Source organism: Myxine glutinosa, chromosome 11 (assembly GCF_964187855.1).
Source record: "Myxine glutinosa chromosome 11, kmMyxGlut1.1, whole genome shotgun sequence".
NCBI classification, from domain to species: domain Eukaryota; kingdom Metazoa; phylum Chordata; class Myxini; order Myxiniformes; family Myxinidae; genus Myxine; species Myxine glutinosa.
In genome coordinates, this window is record NC_136271.1 from 85074521 (window position 1) to 85094385 (window position 19865).

Consider the following 19865-nt stretch of genomic DNA (forward strand, 5'->3'; position numbering starts at 1 on the left):
ACGTATTATGTTGAAAACCTGATTATGCCTTGGCTCGAGAATCCGAAGCGCAGTGGGTGCAGCCATCTTGCGGAGGCGGAAGTATGCATAACAAATTTAAAACGTTCATTAGGAGTTTCTTTCACCCGTCGTCGTTTGATTCACAAACTTATGCACCTCCGATGTATTAATAAAATAATTTAAGACCAACATCGCCCCGCACGGGCCTGGTCATCTTCAACAAAACGCGTCACCAAACACCGGACCCAATGAGAGTCGAGCATTTGCAAAAATATTTCTAAAATGAAATCACTCACTGGATGGAGTGCTGGAGACAGCCATCGACCGGATGCGGAAGTTTGCATAAAACAATTGCGAAAAAGTTCAATAGGAGTTTGTTTCACCCGTCGTTCTTTGATTCACAATCTCATGAAACCTCTAATTAGTAATTAAAATACGTTAAGACCAACCTCGTTATCTTCAACGAAAATCGTCATCAAACACCAGAACCAATTATTATTACGCGTTTCGGACGGTGAAAACGGCGTCAAATATTCTAAAATTGACGAATAATTATTTTTTAGAAATCTCGCGGCCGTACGGGATAGTTTTTCACGGCCAGAAATATGGTATAAGCGGTTTACATATTTAGTTTAGAAATACGGATAGTTTTTCACGGCCGGAAATATCCGAAGTTGAGATGGAATTCACCGAATTAATCACTGCAAGCTAACGTCTTCTGGTGGACGAAGCTGCCGTGCCCGGAGAGTCAGAGAACCAGCCCTGGCGCCTGACAGTGACTGAAGTTAGAAGACTACACACTTACTGTGAAAACGTATGTTAAGCCCAGTTAAATATAGGCCTTAAGCTAGCACATCGTATAGTTACTTCCTTAAGCTTCTTGTGACATTTATTGTATTGTATGCAGGTATTGCCATTGGAGAGGACTGTCTGCTCTTCTCTTTGACCAAGTCTTACCAGGTACGGTACCTACTACACCTACCTACTACCAACCACCTACCTACTACCAACTACCTAACCTACTGATGCCATGGTGATGGGTAAAATAGTGGCAAGAGGTATGCAGGTATTGGGGAGGACTGTCTGCTCTTCTCTTTTACCAAGTCTTACCATGTACGGTACCTACTACACCTACCTACTACCAACTACCTACCTACCTACTACCAACTACCTAACCTACTGATGCCATGGTGATGGGTAAAATAGTGGCAAGAGGTATGCAGGTATTGGGGAGGACTGTCTGCTGTTCTCTTTTACCAAGTCTTACCAGGTACGGTACCTACTACACCTACCTACTACCAACTACCTACCTACCTACTACCAACCTACCTACTACCAACTACCAACTACCTAACCTACTGATGCCATGGTGATGGGTAAAATAGTGGCAAGAGGTTTTGGCTTCGCCGGCTCATTGCGGCTTTGCAGTCGGTACTAGTACCGTATAGCATTGTGAAACGCCCTCATGCGTCCAAAATCGGAATAGCATGTACATCGTAAATAATACGAACAGGACACAACAGCTGGAGCTCCTCCTTCTGACTCCCCATTTATTTATTTATCTTTCTTTCTTTTTCCTCGAACTCAGTAGCCGATGATAACACTTTTCAATTCGTTTGGAGAACTTGTCACATTAGGATCGAGTAAACATGAAAACAACGGCGCGGACATGCTTGAGTACGGACCACGACCGCACCAATTCCACGGAGACCGCCATGTTCTTAAGCGGTGCCTAGCGCTCCGTTCCGTTGGAGTGCTTGCTTGAGTGAATGAAGCAAGCCGCTTGCCAACAAAACGCAGCCATTATGTAGATGTGTTAAAACAAAGCATTTTATATAATGAATCGTACACAAAATACGTACCTCGTTTCTTTACACCCCTCGCCACTCCCTATGCCCTCCCCTGGTAACACTGAACCTTAGAATACCCTCATCCCCTCCTAAAACAAAACAAAACGTGACTCCAACAAAATATCCCCTCCAGAACAGCCTCCCTCACAATTACAAAAACATATCCGAAATCATTTATTCAGTGCACACTGAGGATATGTGGTACAAAATGCACATATATTCGAATGAAAGGAATTTTTGCAAATTAATATGGCGAATAACAGCAGGATAACAATACAATACAGTCAATACTCAAATATTCTCCCAGAATGCTTTTCGATCTTTCAGGGTCGAATGGGAATTCCATTATTGGACGCTATTGGTTGATGGAACCACGTGACCGTGTCAACCCGTGACGCTATTGGTTGATGCAACCACGTGACCGTGTCAACCCGTGACGCTTTGTGATGACACGGAAACCTCGACAACCCCCTTCCCCCAATAGCGTCACGTATTTTGTGCACGACCCTTCGTTAAATTACCTAAAACTTATAGCAATAATTTCCTTCATTAAAATAATGAGTAATAAGAGCTTAATTTATCAAAAAATATCCGATTGTTTTTTAACGACATATTATGTTAATGCGCCTCTTCCGATATTCCTGACGGTGTAGTTAGTCACAGTCCTAATATTATTTTTAGGGTTTGTTTTTATTCCGCTGGTTGTTGTAAGTTTATTTATTAACTTATTAAAATATTATCTCTGGATAATCTCTCAATTCTCAAAGATTCCTTGAACACAAGAGAAGAACACCAAGCCCCAAGGTGATAACCGGAAGCGGAATTTTGTGCTTTGAGAAACGAGCGGCATGATTGAGAGCTGTTTGTAGGTGTAGTCGGCTGCTCGTTTTATCCTGTTCTGCTCCTGGAAGGTAAAGGTTCCTTTAGTGAGAGGAACGAAACAGCGCCATAGACGGAGAAACGAGACATTTTCAATGAATCGGGAATATTAAGCAGAATGATTCATGAATGTAACAGAACTCGCCAAACGAACGGCCACGAGTGATGCTGATGGAGCAGCGATTGCTGATGTTTGATGAAGCATTTCACGTAGTTACTACATGAGACATTGTTTTGTGAGGGTTAGGGGTCGGTAGGTTATGGAGAATATGGCTGCTGGACTTGTGAGAGTTCCGAGAGCAGAAGAAATATTGAATCTTCCGAAAAGAAGATGTGTAATGGTCATATTTACTAGAGAGAAGTATTTCAGATTCGTGTCGAAACCATTGTGCTGTGTACACCTGTAAGGTTCCGTGCTTGTGCATTGTTGGGGTTCTGTGTAGTGGTATTGGGACTATGCGCCGCTAGCACAAAGCAGATCCTTGGGGTATCGATGGAGTGACCACAAGTAACCCTCGTCCCATTCTCCCCTGGATGGAAAATGTCTGGAGTAAACAACCTTACAAATTGAGGCATGTGAGCTTTAGGGTACAGTGTGAAATTTAGGGTACAGTGTGATCTTTAGGGTACAGTGTGAAATTTTGGGTACAGTGTGATCTGTAGGGTTCAGTGCGATGTGTAGGGTACAGTGTGACCTGTAGGGTACAGTGTGACCTGTAGGGTTCAGTGCGATGTGTAGGGTACAGTGTGACCTGTAGGGTACAGTGTGACCTGTAGGGTGCAGTGTGACCTGTAGGGTGCAGTGTGACCTGTAGGGTGCAGTGTGACCTGTAGGGTGCAGTGTGATCTGTAGGGTGCAGTGTGACCTGTAGGGTGCAGTGTGACCTGTAGGGTGCAGTGTGATCTGTAGGGTGCAGTGTGATCTGTAGGGTGCAGTGCGATCTGTAGGGTGCAGTGTGATATGGAGGGCGCAGTGTGACCTGTAGGGTGCAGTGTGACCTGTAGGGTGCAGTGTGACCTGTAGGGTGCATTGTGACCTGTAGGGTGCAGTGTGACATGTAGGGTGCAGTGTGACATGTAGGGTGCAGTGTGATCTGTAGGGTGCAGTGTGATCTGTAGGGTGCAGTGTGACCTGTAGGGTGCAGTGTGGTCTGTAGGGTGCAGTGTGATCTGTAGGGTGCAGTGTGATCTGTAGGGTGCAGTGTGATATGTAGGGTGCAGTGTGATCTGTAGGGTGCAGTGTGATCTGTAGGGTGCAGTGTCATCTGTAGGGTGCAGTGTGATCTGTAGGGTTCAGTGTGATCTGTAGGGTTCAGTGTGACCTGTAGGGTGCAGTGTGACCTGTAGGGTGCAGTGTGACCTGTAGGGTGCAGTGTGATATGTATGGTGCAGTGTGATATGTAGGGTGCAGTGTGATATGTAGGGTGCAGTGTGATATGTAGGGTGCAGTGTGATATGTTGGGTACAGTGTGATCTGTAGGGTGCAGTGTGACATGTAGGGTGCAGTGTGACATGTAGGGTGCAGTGTGATCTGTAGGGTGCAGTGTGATCTGTAGGGTGCAGTGTGACCTGTAGGGTGCAGTGTGGTCTGTAGGGTGCAGTGTGATCTGTAGGGTGCAGTGTGATCTGTAGGGTGCAGTGTGATATGTAGGGTGCAGTGTGATCTGTAGGGTGCAGTGTGATCTGTAGGGTGCAGTGTCATCTGTAGGGTGCAGTGTGATCTGTAGGGTTCAGTGTGATCTGTAGGGTTCAGTGTGACCTGTAGGGTGCAGTGTGACCTGTAGGGTGCAGTGTGACCTGTAGGGTGCAGTGTGATATGTATGGTGCAGTGTGATATGTAGGGTGCAGTGTGATATGTAGGGTGCAGTGTGATCTGTAGGGTGCAGTGTGATCTGTAGGGTGCAGTGTGATCTGTAGGGTGCAGTGTGATCTGTAGGGTGCAGTGTGATCTGTAGGGTACAGTGTTAAAATTTAGTGTACAGTGTGATCTGTTGGGTACAGTGTGATCTGTAGGGTTCAGTGCGATCTGTATGGTACAGTGTGATCTGTAGGGTACAGTGTGATATGTAGGTTACAGTGTGATCTTTAGGGTACGGTGTGATATGTAGGTTGCAGTGTGATCTTTAGAGTACAGTGCAATCTGTAGGGTACAGTGTGATATGTCGGGTACATTGTGATATGTAGGGTACAGTGTGATCTGTAGGGTACAGTGTGGTCTGTAGTGTACAGTTTCCTCGAGTGTACAGTGCTATCTTTTGTGTACAGTGTGATATTTGTGGTACTGTGTGCTCTTTAGGGTACAGCCTAACCTGTGGGGTACAATGTGACCTGTAAGCTACAGTGTGACCTGTAGGGTACAGTGTGAACTGTAGGGTGCAGTGTGACCTGTAGGGTGCAGTGTGACATGTAGGGTGCAGTGTGATCTGTAGGGTGCAGTGTGACCTGTAGGGTGCAGCCTAATCTGTAGGGTGCAGTGTGACCTGTAGGGTGCAGTGTGACCTGTAGGGTGCAGTGTGATCTGTTGGGTACAGTGTGATCTGTAGGGTGCAGTGTGACCTGTAGGGTGCAGCCTAATCTGTAGGGTGCAGTGTGACCTGTAAGGTACAGTGTGACCTGCAGGGTGCAGTGTGACCTGTAGGGTGCAGTGTGACCTGTAGGGTGCAGTGTGACCTGTAGGGTGCAGTGTGACATGTAGGGTGCAGTGTGACATGTAGGTGCAGTGTGATCTGTTGGGTACAGTGTGATCTGTAGGGTGCAGTGTGATATGTAGGGTGCAGTGTGACCTGTAGGGTGCAGTGTGACATGTAGGGTGCAGTGTGATATGTAGGGTACAGTGTGAACTGTAGGGTGCAGTGTGACCTGTAGGGTGCAGTGTGACATGTAGGGTGCAGTGTGATCTGTAGGGTGCAGTGTGACCTGTAGGGTGCAGCCTAATCTGTAGGGTGCAGTGTGACCTGTAGGGTGCAGTGTGACCTGTAGGGTGCAGTGTGATCTGTTGGGTACAGTGTGATCTGTAGGGTGCAGTGTGACCTGTAGGGTGCAGCCTAATCTGTAGGGTGCAGTGTGACCTGTAAGGTACAGTGTGACCTGCAGGGTGCAGTGTGACCTGTAGGGTGCAGTGTGACCTGTAGGGTGCAGTGTGACCTGTAGGGTGCAGTGTGACATGTAGGGTGCAGTGTGACATGTAGGTGCAGTGTGATCTGTTGGGTACAGTGTGATCTGTAGGGTGCAGTGTGATATGTAGGGTGCAGTGTGACCTGTAGGGTGCAGTGTGACATGTAGGGTGCAGTGTGATATGTAGGGTACAGTGTGATCTGTAGGGTGCAGTGTGATCTGTAGGGTGCAGTGTGATCTGTAGGGTGCAGTGTGATCTGTAGGGTGCAGTGTGACCTGTAGGGTATAGTGTGACCTGTAGGGTATAGTGTGATCTGTAGGTTGCAGTGTGATCTGTAGGGTTCAGTGCGATCTGTAGGGTACAGTGTGATATGTAGGGTACAGTGTGATATGTAGGGTACAGTGTGATATGTAGGTTACAGTGTGATCTTTAGGGTACGGTGTGATATGTAGGTTACAGTTTGATCTTTAGAGTACAGTGCAATCTGTAGGGTGCAGTGTGACCTGTAGGGTACAGTGTGAGATGTAGGGTGCAGTGTGATCTGTAGGGTACAGTGTGATCTGTAGGGTGCAGTGTGATATGTAGGGTGCAGTGTGATATGTTGGGTACAGTGTGATCTGTAGGGTGCAGTGTGATCTGTAGGGTGCAGTCTGATATGTAGGGTGCAGTGTGATATGTAGGGTGCAGTGTGATCTGTATGGTGCAGTGTGATCTGTAGGGTGCAGTGTGATCTGTAGGGTGCAGTGTGATCTGTAGGGTGCAGTGTGATCTGTAGGGTGCAGTGTGATGTGTAGGGTGCAGTGTGATATGTAGGGTGCAGTGTGATGTGTAGGGTGCAGTGTGATATGTAGGGTGCAGTGTGATAAGTAGGGTGCATTGTAATCTGTGGGGTACAGTGTGATCTGTAGGGTGCAGTGTGATAAGTAGGGTGCAGTGTGATATGTAGGGTACAGTGTAATCTGTGGGGTACAGTGTGATCTGTAGGGTGTAGTGTGATAAGTAGGGTGCAGTGTGATATGTAGGGTACAGTGTATTCTGTGGGGTACAGTGTGATCTGTGGGGTACAGTGTGATCTGTATTCTGTAGGGTGCAGTGTGATAAGTAGGGTGCAGTGTGATATGTAGGGTACAGTGTATTCTGTGGGGTACAGTGTGATCTGTAGGGTACAGTGTGATCTGTATTGCCCTCAGTGGTGATAGTCTCTATCCCATGGACATTTGGACCGCCAAGATTGTGTGGTTGTGTCAACTTTCGTTTTACCTGTCGTACACCTTGTCAGATATTTTCTCTTTCTTCTCTTGGACCATTTCTGTCATGTGAGGAGGTGGGGGAGGGGCGGGGGTAAGCGGTGAAGTGAGGAGGTTTGTGTGCAGTTGGAGAATGATGCTTTGTGCAAAATGTCATTTGCGCGTTCATTGCCAGAAGTGTTTGCAATCTGTAGTTGAGACCAACTCAACTCGATCCATCCCTCTTCCTTGTCCCTGGTTACCACATTATCATTTGACGTTCTCCTCCCTGTGGCCTGCAATTCTGCATGCAAAGCCAGTGTACAACTAAAACGGTGATGGATGTCAGAAAAAGACTGCCTCATATCTGTCGATGCTCTTTGGCTACAGGTAGTGGTTGTGGACTTCTCGAAGCATTCCACCTGTGAGGCTCCTCAACATATCTTGTTATGAAGGAAGGTTGATCCTTTGATTGCACGAACAGTGCGTCATACATGCCAAGGGGCTGGAATGCGATCGGGATGGGTGAAGCAACATCCAGGGAATTATTATTGCTGTTGCCGGATTTTTTGATAGCGTAGAGCAACTAAGACATGATATATGTGTATTTCATGATATATGTCATTTTCTCGGTCTTTTTATTACCGGCTCAAGCACCACGCTCTTTCACTTCATGGCAATCCTTAAAGAATATAAATAATTCAGACTCGGCAACGGTTGCTCGAGTGAGATGTGCATGGAAGAAGTTTCGGGAACTGAGTGGCGTGCTGATGATGAGGGGAGTGTCGTTGAAGCTGAAGGGAAAGGTGTATGCTGCATGTGTGAGAAGTGTTAATATATATGGGAGCGAGACATGGGTAATGAACGTAGAGCAGCAACGAAGGCTGGAAAGGGTGGAAATGCGAATGGTTCGGCGGATGTGCGGAGTATCGTTGAGAGAGAGGAAGACAAATGATGAATTGTGAAAGATGATGGGAATAGAGTCTGTGATTGATGCTGTGAAGAGAAACAGGTTGAGATGGTTTGGTCATGTGTTGAGGAAGGATGAAAGTGACTGGTTCAGCAGAGTGATGGAAATGAATGTAGAAGGAAGTAGAGGACGGGGAAGACCGAGAAAGACTTGGCTAAAGATGGTGGAAGAAGAAATGCGGGCAAGGGGGTTAACAAGGAGAGATGCAGAAAATAGGGCAAAATGGAGAAGATTGTCATGGGGACCGCAAGGCTAACCCCCGCTCTAGCAGGGAAAATGGCCTTTAAAATGCATGTTGTTGTATATGTGTACCTTGGTGCAACTCGTTTTTGCACAACTGCAAATAATCAATTTAAATGTGGCCAAGATATGATGATGATGCACTGTATACATTTGCTTTGAAATATTAAGGTGATTAATATATCATGACTTATTTGGCAGGCCTTGTAAGCGGCGACGGCGCTTGCAATGACCTCTATAATCAAGCTGACTGCGCTGTCCGGTGTTCAGAATGAGTCTGCTCTTTGCTACCTGTTACAAGTCGATGAATTCAGATTCCTGCTGGAATGTGGCTGGGATGAACATTTTTCAATGGATGTTATTGATACCCTCAGAAGGTTTGTTACTGCGATTGCACGACAACCCTGTTCACCAGGTTTACTTTATCTATGTTAAAAAGGGATAAAGTGAACAATGGTCAACTTGCTTCACATTTCTAGTTGCTGATTGATAAACCAGCTTTTAAACCCCTATTGAGCACGCGCACACACACACACACACACACACACACACACACACACACACACACACACACACACACACACACACACAAACACCCACAAGCATACACAAATGCACACAAAAAACACGCACACAAAACACGCACACAAAACACGCACACAAAACACGCACACAAAACACGCACACAAAACACGCTCACAAAACACGCACACAAAACACGCTCACAAAACACGCTCACAAAACACGCACGCAAAACACGCACGCAAAACACGCACGCAAAACACGCACGCAAAACACGCACGCAAAACACGCACGCAAAACACGCACACAAAACACGCACACAAAACACGCACACACACAAAACACACACACACACACACACACACACACACACACACACACACACACACACACACACACACACACACACATAAACACCCACAAGCATACACAAACACACACATACAAAAAACACGCACACAAAACACGCACACAAAACACGCACACAAAACACGCACACAAAACACGCTCACAAAACACGCACACAAAACACGCACACAAAACACGCACACAAAACACGCGCACAAAACACGCGCACAAAACACGCACACAAAACACGCTCACGCAACACGCTCACGAAACACGCTCACGAAACACGCTCACGAAACACGCTCACGAAACACGCACACGCACACGAAACACGCACACGAAACACGCACACGAAACACGCACACGAAACACGCACACGAAACACGCACACGAAACACGCACACAAAACGCACACACACACACACACACACACACACACACACACACACACACACACACACACACACACACACACACACACACACACACACACACACACACACACACATATAAACACCCACAAGCATACACAAACACACACATACAAAAAAGACGCACACAAAACACGCACACAAAACACGCACACAAAATCCTCCTCTTGACCGACAAAGCCCTCCATAACCTGGCCCCATCCTACCTGGCTGACCTCCTCTCCAGACACACTCCCACCCGCAACCTCCGCTCTGCTGGTACCAACTTCTTGAACCCCCCCCCCCCCTCCCATCCGGACCAAATTCAGATCCTGGGGGGACAGGGCCTTCTCCATTGCTGCTCCCACCCTCTGGAACTCATTACCTCACACCATCAGAGACTCCTCCTCACTCACCACATTCAAAACATCACTCAAGACCCACCTGTTCAACACTGCATTCAACATTTAACCCACAGCATTTAACCCCTGACTATCTCTTCTCCTTCTCCTTCCTTTTGCTTTGATTATTTACCTATTGATTTTTGTCTTTTTTCACTTGTTTTTTGTACTCTGTCAAAGCGTCTTTGGGCTTCTTGAAAAGCGCTATATAAAATAAATGTATTATTATTATTATTATTAAAACACGCACACAAAACACGTACACACACACACACACACACACACACACACACACACACACACACACACACACACACACACACACACACACACACACACACACACACACACACACACACAAACACACACATACAAAAAACACACAAAACACGCACACACAAAACACGCACACACAAAACACACACACAAAGCACACACACAAAAACACGTGAATGAAATGCTCGATCATTCATTCATTCATTCATTTCATTCACAAAACGCATACACGACACACATATAAACACACACATACAACACACACATACAACACACACATACAACACACACACACAACACACACACACACACACACTAAACACACACACACACTAAACACACACGCACAAAACACATATGCACAAAACACACACACACACACACACCACACAAAAAAACACACACACGCAAAAACCACACAAAGATGCACGCAAACAAACATGCACGCAAACAAACAAACATACACGCAAACACACACGCACGCAAACACACACGCACGCAAACACACACGCATGCAAACACACACACATGCAAATACACGCATGCAAACACACACACGTAAACACACACACGCAAAAAAAAACCACACACACACACACACACACACACACACACACACACACACACACACACACACACACACACACACACACACACACACACACACACACACACACACATCAAGTTTCTCATGTGCTCACATAGATGTCACCAGCACTCATGGGCCTGCTTCTAAATGTTCTCTCTCACTTTCCTCATGTGACCTTTCATTTTTAATGTGACTTTTAATTTAGATCAAATGTAACTATGGGTTGACATCTAACGTGGACGGAGGCATATCCATCGACACATTTGCGGCAAATTCTATTTTCTCGGTCTTTTTATTACCGGCTCAAGCACCACGCTCTTTCACTTCATGGCAATCCTTAAAGAATATAAATAATTCAAAAGAGAAACAGACAAAGGGAGAGAGTTTTAGATTTGAGAGGAATAACTTGGCAAAAGCATGATGATCAACTGATTTCACATCGAAAGATTAACAGTGATGTCTCCATGAACTGGAAGAAATAGTCTAGTAGGAAGACTAGGTCCCCCTGCACCCCCCGGAGATATACTTCTAATCAGTGTTTCTAGATTGGAAAAAATGTGTAGAAAATGACTAGCTATGGCCCCAAGCTGAAAAATTGTCCCACATACCATTTTTATGCAAATTACTGCTGCCATTATCAAAAAAACGATTTTTGACATATCTCAGCCAATATTGCAGATAATTGAAAAATGAAGGTGTCTAGACCCATGTTTTGAAGGGCATAGATCATGATAGAACTATTCATAACATGATTACATGTGTCTATGGTATACTAGTATGCATATTAATGCTGTAATTACAAAATAATCAGTTTTACAAATGATAAGGATACGTTAATACTGCAGATAACTTAACATGGTACATAAGGGGTCTAAACCCAGGTATTTTCAAGGTTAAATGTCAACAAGATGCTCCTGAGTCTTGCATAGGGGCGGGACATTGGCAGTAACATTGGTACCACTCAACTTTTCTTCCCACCATTGACTTTGTATTGCGAGAGATTTTCACTTGCTTATTTAAAGGTTTCTCACCCAGCCCACGTAAAATCTACCAACTCCTGCTGTTAACTCCCAAACATATTTTTTTATGTTATCCAATCACAGTGCAGAAATGACAGACTAGAGATCCAAATTAGTGCTGCTATAGCTGCCATTTTACATTTCCATCCATGTAACATGCGCGCTCGCGCGCTCGTATCAATTGGTAATGTCGCGCGCTCGTATCAATTGGTAACGTTGATGTTATTGAATACCTCAGTTGAAAGTTCAGTCTTCCATTCCATCTGTGTGTTGTTCTTGGTATTCATCCTCCAATCTAGCCAGGTAAGATGCTAACTATAATGTTACTCACACTCTTGACTTCAGTTTCTGCATGAAATCATAAACAGGCAGAATAACAGCTGAGCCAGCTAGCACCATGTTAGCTAACGTTAAAGCTAGCCTCATCTATGTACAGTATGTTCCTAATGTCGGTGTAACTTAAACTTTTGTTAATGCCAAACATGAGACATATCTGTTGACTTCTGTATATGAATTGAACCAGAAAGAGGCACGACAGCTGAGCTAGCTACAGTAACTTAGCACAATGTTTCATTGGCCTAGATAGCTAACGTTAGTGTGGAAGAATTTAGATGTTTTAGCTATTAGCACTTTTGATGCCACTAAACATGGTTTAGTCAGCTAAAAAGTACCCTAGTGTAGAACATGACTCAGAACCTCTGTTACCTCACTGAAAACTCAGAGCCTCCTTTCACAGGCACTTTTAACATCATTCGTGATTTCTTATTTGTCATTTAACAGTGATGGTAGACATCGACAGCAAGCATGCCCAAAAGAAAACGGAGTGTAGAACCTGCAGCCCAAAGCTCTCCTCCTACATGCATCCTTCATGTACCATCCATGTCTGATCATGGGGATTTCACGCCCCTCCGTAAAATTAAAGGATCTGCTTCAGAAAAACTGCAACTGCTTCAAAAGATCCGGGATAGACGTCTCAACCAACCGCATGACTCCCCATGTCGTATGCAATCAGTATGTGATCAGATCCCGGCAACTCTTCCTGATGACCTAGAAAGAGTAGGATATCACAGCAAGTGTTATAAGCACTTTGTCCGCCACTTTCATCGTCTGGGAGATGATACAGAACCAGGGCCATCAACCTCATCATGGCATCACTCTCCTCGTAAACCAGGAGGTTCTGCTGAACCCATCTTCCCGCCAGAGTGTATATTTTGTGAGAAAGTTGAGACCAAAGATGCTCATCGCAATACTGAGAGGCCTACAACCTTCCCATCCTTTAAAAACAAAGAAAATGCATGGGAGCAAATCGAAACACGGGCTGAGAAAATGGGTCTCTATCGACTCCATCGAAAGGTGAAAAACAAAGACCTCTTTGCATGTGAGGCCAAACACCATCCGTCATGTTTTAAAGCTTTCCGCACAGCATTCTACAACTATGAGCGTGCGATTCACAGAGCCGAAGCACCAAAGGAGCAGGCTTGCATGTCAGCCGCCCATGAAAAGGCATTCAACTCAGTACTGGAACACATTCAAACCCAGGTCATCCAGCAGAATAAAGTTCTACAGCTTTCTTCCTTGCGCTTGCTCTATGTCGAGGAACTGAAACTGAATGGATATGAGAACTCAAATTATCGGTCAGAGAAACTACTGAAACGCCTACAGAATGACCCAATCAAGGAGCATATCCACTTCACGAAGGTTGATCATGACAAATGTGATGTCATTTCTTTCTGGCTTGTGCACAGCTCAAACATAACAGTTTCCAATGCTCTCGCACGAGCATTCACACTCGGAAGCACAAACAAGAACCAAAATGTTGCCCTCCAACTTCGCCAGGGTATTCTACAGGCTTTCAGAGAGTGTAAAGACCAACCATGGCCACCAACAGCTGAAGACATGGAGCTCAATCCTGAAGACATCCTACCTCCAGACCTTGTCCGCTTTCTCAGCGTGCTAATGACTGGCAAGGAGGGCATCGAGACAGAAAAGGTGAAGCGTCTGGTCTTCTCCATTGGACAAGATCTGTGCCGTGCAGTGTCAGATGGAAAATGGAAGTTACCAAAGCACATTCTCCTCTGTGTGACTGTAAGGCACCTGTTCCGAAGCAAACAGCTCACCACAATACTACACAGGCTTGGACACTCTGAGAGCTACGATTTCGCCTTGGAGTTGGAAACTGCTCTCGCCAAGGTCCTGGATGAAGTCTCAACTTATCGTACACCACAAATTGTGACAGGAGAGGGCAACCTTGTATTCCACTGTGAGTGGGACAACTTGAATAAAACCACTACCAGTGTGCACGGCAGCAACATTGTAAACAGTGCTGGAGGAATCATGGTGCAGGAGGTCAAGCCCGGGTTCGAGAGCAGCAAGGACCGAATGCTACCTACCATCAATAGGTCACAACAGCGTAGCCTGAAGGTCGACACACCAAAAACTCTCCCACCCTTGCACTTTACTCGCGTTGGCCCGAAGTTCCCTGAAGGCTCATCATTCACACCGCCAGCAGAGAATGACACAGTCTATGCCACTACGATGCAAGAGTACTACATCTGGCTCTTCATCAGATACATCGGAAGCTGTGGCCTGCAGCCTGTGCCTGGGCTAGGGGGTTTCACCTCTGCAACTGGTTCTCCCCCACCCAGCAAATCAACAGTCGACTACTGCACGCCTATCCACCAACCGATCACAGACAACGCAGTTGTTCGTGAGCTACTGAAGCGTTCCGAGGCAGCAACTGCTGAGGTGGGTCAGAGATGGGTCCTGAATACATTTGATCTGGGTGTCTGCATGAAAGCCCTTCCCATCATCTGGCGCTGGCCAAATGAATTTGCTAGTCATGTAGTAACGATTGGACCCTTCCACACATCCATGAACTACATCGGGATGCTCACTGGACACAAGATGCGTGGTTCTGGATATGCAGAGATTCTCTTTGAGGCACAACTAGTAATATTGACAGTTGTAATATTTAGAAAAATAAAACTTTGTGTTAACGTCTGTGTAGACGGACCTTAATATGAGTCTATTATTTCGTAAAACTGTGATTATTTTGTAAATAAAGCACTAATTAGCATACTAGTATACCATAGACACATGTAATCATGTTATGAATAGTTCTATCATGATCTATGCCCTTCAAAACATGGGTCTAGACACCTTCATTTTTCAATTATCTGCAATATTGGCTGAGATATGTCAAAAATCGTTTTTTTGATAATGGCAGCAGTAATTTGCATAAAAATGGTATGTGGGACATTTTTTCAGCTTGGGGCCATAGCTAGTCATTTTCTACACATTTTTTCCAATCTAGAAACACTGATTAGAAGTATATCTCCGGGGGGTGCAGGGGGACCTAGTCTTCCTACTAGACTAAAAGCTCTAATAATTGTATCCATTTGGGAGAAGAGCATTTTGAAAGGGATTTTGAAAGGGCTCATTAGTGAAGAGACATGTTAAACATTGCAAAAATAGAAAAGTTTTTTGATTATGTCAGCATACACAACAGCAGGGCCTTTCATTTGCCATTGCAACTGTAAATCTAAATTAACTACGGAAATTGTGAACCAGGTGAACTCTAGAAATAAATAGATCCATTGTGCTTCTGACATCCCAATCAAATACATGCGCAAGGCCGTCGTTGCCTCCATGATAAATGAGATGATGCTGCATTCTACCGACAAACCTGCGAGAGTTGTTGATAGCCGTGATGATAGATTGGCTGCACCAATGTGGAGACTGGTATAATTAAAGAGTCACCGGGACCTATAATCTCTTCCAAAAGCCAAAAACAGGATTTCAACTTTTTTCTCTGAATGGAAGTCCTGCTGAATCGGTGAAAGACATGGGTCTTAAATTTATCTGACTGTCAAACACATCTTTGTGCCCTTCAGCATGTTGCACCATGAGTCTTAAAAAAAAAAAGTTTTCTATTTATTTTAGTTGAATATTATTTACCAAATTTCATTTTGTTTTTGGACACCATGTCTTTCTTTGTTGTTGGGCGGCAGGTGCATGTCGTTAGGCGGCGGGTGCGTGTCTGTCGGAGGCGGTTGCGTGTCTGTCGGAGGCAGTTGCGTGTCTGTCGGAGGCGGTTGCGTGTCTGTCGGAGGCGGTTGCGTGTCTGTCGGAGGCGGTTGCGTGTCTGTCGGAGGCGGTTGCGTGTCTGTCGGAGGCGGTTGCGTGTCTGTCGGAGGCGGTTGCGTGTCTGTCGGAGGCGGTTGCGTGTCTGTCGGAGGCGGTTGCGTGTCTGTCGGAGGCGGTTGCGTGTCTGTCGGAGGCGGTTGCGTGTCTGTCGGAGGCGGTTGCGTGTCTGTCGGAGGCGGTTGCGTGTCTGTCGGAGGCGGTTGCGTGTCTGTCGGAGGCGGTTGCGTGTCTGTCGGAGGCGGTTGCGTGTCTGTCGGAGGCGGTTGCGTGTCTGTCGGAGGCGGTTGCGTGTCTGTCGGAGGCGGTTGCGTCTGTCGGAGGCGGTTGCGTGTCTGTCGGAGGCGGTTGCGTGTCTGTCGGAGGCGGTTGCGTGTCTGTCGGAGGCGGTTGCGTGTCTGTCGGAGGCGGTTGCGTGTCTGTCGGAGGCGGTTGCGTGTCTGTCGGAGGCGGTTGCGTGTCTGTCGGAGGCGGTTGCGTGTCTGTCGGAGGCGGTTGCGTGTCTGTCGGAGGCGGTTGCGTGTCTGTCGGAGGCGGTTGCGTGTCTGTCGGAGGCGGTTGCGTGTCTGTCGGAGGCGGTTGCGTGTCTGTCGGAGGCGGTTGCGTGTCTGTCGGAGGCGGTTGCGCGTCTGTCGGAGGCGGTTGCGCGTCTGTCGGAGGCGGTTGCGCGTCTGTCGGAGGCGGCTGCGCGTCTGTCGGAGGCGGCTGCGCGTCTGTCGGAGGCGGCTGCGCGTCTGTCGGAGGCGGCTGCGCGTCTGTCGGAGGCGGCTGCGCGTCTGTCGGAGGCGGCTGCGCGTCTGTCGGAGGCGGTTGCGCGTCTGTCGGAGGCGGTTGCGCGTCTGCCGGAGGCGGTTGCGCGTCTGCCGGAGGCGGTTGCGCATCTGCCGGAGGCGGTTGCGCGTCTGCCGGAGGCGGTTGCGCGTCATTGGGCGGTGGCGGTGTGTGGTGTGGGGCCGTTGGTGGGGCTTCGTGCAAGACTTCAATCTGTTGGTTGGATTCGACTTTGTTTGTCATAATTAAGAAATATTGAACATGACAGAATACTAAAGAGAGCAAAAATAGATAAGCACATGAAGATGTTTAGTTCCATGGAACATAAAACAAAACTGTTTATATTCCTGCCCTATGATATGAATACTGGTCGTTGTTGTGTAATCTGTGTTTTTTCTATCGTAAAATTTGTGTTCCTATTTGCACATATGATTATTTACTCTGAACATTTTATCATGCACTGATGGTTAAAGTACCAACAAGTGTGGTTACTTGCAAACTTTAGCTGTTCATACATCACTTTATTTGTGTTGTTCTTGGAGAAATTGCCAAATAATAAATTAACATAAACCTATGCCTTTTCAGGTATATCTACCAAGTAGATGCAGTGCTTGTATCCCACCCTGACATGCTCCACTTGGGAGCTCTACCTTATGCTGTGGGAAAGCTGGGACTGAACTGTTCTATTTATGCAACCATTCCAGTCTATAAAATGGGCCAGATGTTTATGTATGATCAGTTCCAGGTGAGAGGGATTTCTATATCTTCTTTTTCTGCATCTTCTTTGGAAACTTATATCCATTGTATATGTGGTCGCTCAGTGGAGAACAGATTTTTGCTCCATTGTGTGGTATATCCCTTTAAAATGATGTTTCTATAATTATCCAATGTGTGCTCAGCTTCCTGTCATTTGTGTTTTGAATATGTGGTCAAATTGATAATTATATATTTTAAATGTGCTTGTAGTTCTCTTTTTAAAATCTTATTCAAAGCCAGGCAACTAGCTGAGTCTTTGTCCTGCATCTTCTTTTTGTATTGATATAATAGGTAGGTTTTACATTTGATTGGGAGAAAAGTGGAAATTTGTCGGAATGATCATGCACGTTTTATTCAGCTCAGAAGGTAACTTGGTCACAATTAGTCCTTGAGCCAGACCAAAAGTAATGCTCCGGCGGGGGGAGTAATTCTCATTATGATTTTCCATTAGACCAATGTCTCAAGTGTCAGAAAAGGTGTGATGCACATCTGAGAACGGTAGCTTAGTGCCCGGATGGACGCCATCTTTGAAACCACCCAGCTCGAAAATGCCCATTTGGTGGGGTACATTGTTGCACGTGTATCTGGACTTCTATACCAGCTATCGATGTGCGGTTGACGACTAAATATACGTCCGATGTGTACCGTCTAAATAAAAAATAATATGAAGCATTTTGTTTTAGATTAATTATTATAAAAATCAATTATCGAAAAAAAATCATATATTTTTCAATATTTTATTATTAGACTTGTACTTTTTTTAGTGAAACAACACTGGTATGATTTTCCAAATTATGCATTGTGCTACACCGTTTATCTGTCTATAAAAATAACTCAAAAACTAAAACATATCATCCACCACGAGTTTACAACAAATAAATGTAAAGAGGCATAAAATGACTTAGGCCGCCGCTGGCATTATCTATTCTGACGATAACGCAAGTTAGGAATGTCGTACGGAGAGGATTTTAACACCATACGATATCTAATAAGCAGGCGGAAATTGTTACATAGGAAATCTGCACTTTGGTGGCCATCTTGGATTTCAAAATGGCCGCCAATTATATTAATTATTCATTACTAGAGTTTGGAAAGACGTATGGAGCTGATTTTAACACCATACGATGTATATTCCTAATAAGCAAGCGGAGGTATCATTGAACATGTCATGTTTTAGTCAAATAACACCGGTATGATCTTCCAAATTATACATTTTGCTAAACCGTTTATCTGTCTATAAAGATTTTCAGGCAATTTGGCCTGCATTATAATAGAGAACAACATATGCTATACAATATACAGTGCACACAAAGTTAATCATCAGAGTCGCCATCAGAGTCATTGGCATCCTGAGCCACGATAGCATCATCCTGCACCATGTTGGAGCATCCCTGCAGCTTACACACAACAGTGCACTTCAACCCATTCAGTATGCAGGAGCAATCTGACGGTCGACACGTCCTTCTGCATGTGCATGAGATGAGATTCAAGACGACATCTGGAGCTGGTAGACCCGCCATCCATCGGATTGTGAGCGAACCGCCATCATCGAGTTCCCAACCATGTCCTGCTGATGGTGTTGGGACGTCTGGTAGGTTTTCAAGGCTGCGTCGCCAGATAGCCGCCTGATAGTTGGCCCTAAGCGTATGCTGCATCAAGGAGTCTTCACAAGGCGGCAATTGTCCAGATTCGATCTGGCCCTTCTTTGCACAGAACATGTGATAACGGAGCGAATTAACACCGACGATCTTCGTGTTCTTGGCGTACAGCTGACACGTGAAGGCCTGAATGCTATTGAAGACGTCTGTTGGTACATTCCACGAAGATCCCAGATCTGTGAATGCTTGAAGATACAGCTCATTCGCTTGCACAAGCTTCAAAGCCTTTATCTTTCCTTGGCTAGCCAGAGCACTCACAGTGTCACACCCGCTCCATGCATGAAGCCCTGGCAATGCACTGCAAACTCCAGACCCCAATACCGCAGCCAACTTTCCAACATCGATCATTCTGACTCGAACCTTTGTTCCTCGTCTGATGAAGAGCTGACTATCGATGGTTCTGCTGAGATGAAGACTGATGATCAGAACGTCGGTGTCATCTGCCACTAAGATGATCGTCTTGTAGTGGGTAGCGGCGTGCTTTGCGTGGAGAAACATACGCGTGTCTGCTTCCTCGTGGCTACATTCGAGTGCTTGCACCAACTTCCACCTATCGCGGGTCAGTACCAGACATTTTTCACCACAGGTGACATACAGTGTTCTGTTGCCTAGCTTTTCGCGATTTGTTTCATGTTTCCACGACTCCGCCAGAAACACAACCAGTTTCTCCTTTGTCTGGCTGCAAGCAAGGA

General features: G+C 45.8%; 1 protein-coding gene across 4 annotated transcripts in view; it reads left to right on the top strand.

Annotated features, from left to right (window-relative positions):
* Window positions 1–907: 907 nt before the first annotated feature.
* Window positions 908–19865, top strand: part of CPSF2 (cleavage and polyadenylation specific factor 2) — a gene marked incomplete at its 3' end in the record, with an annotated part of 109573 nt that continues 90615 nt past the window's right edge. Inside the window, 4 exon segments of one of the 4 annotated variants that reach the window (XM_078786838.1) lie at window positions 908–960; window positions 2618–2654; window positions 8482–8657; window positions 17345–17504. In XM_078786838.1, the coding sequence (XP_078642964.1) occupies window positions 8509–8657; window positions 17345–17504 (309 nt within the window). 4 annotated transcript variants of the gene reach the window in all.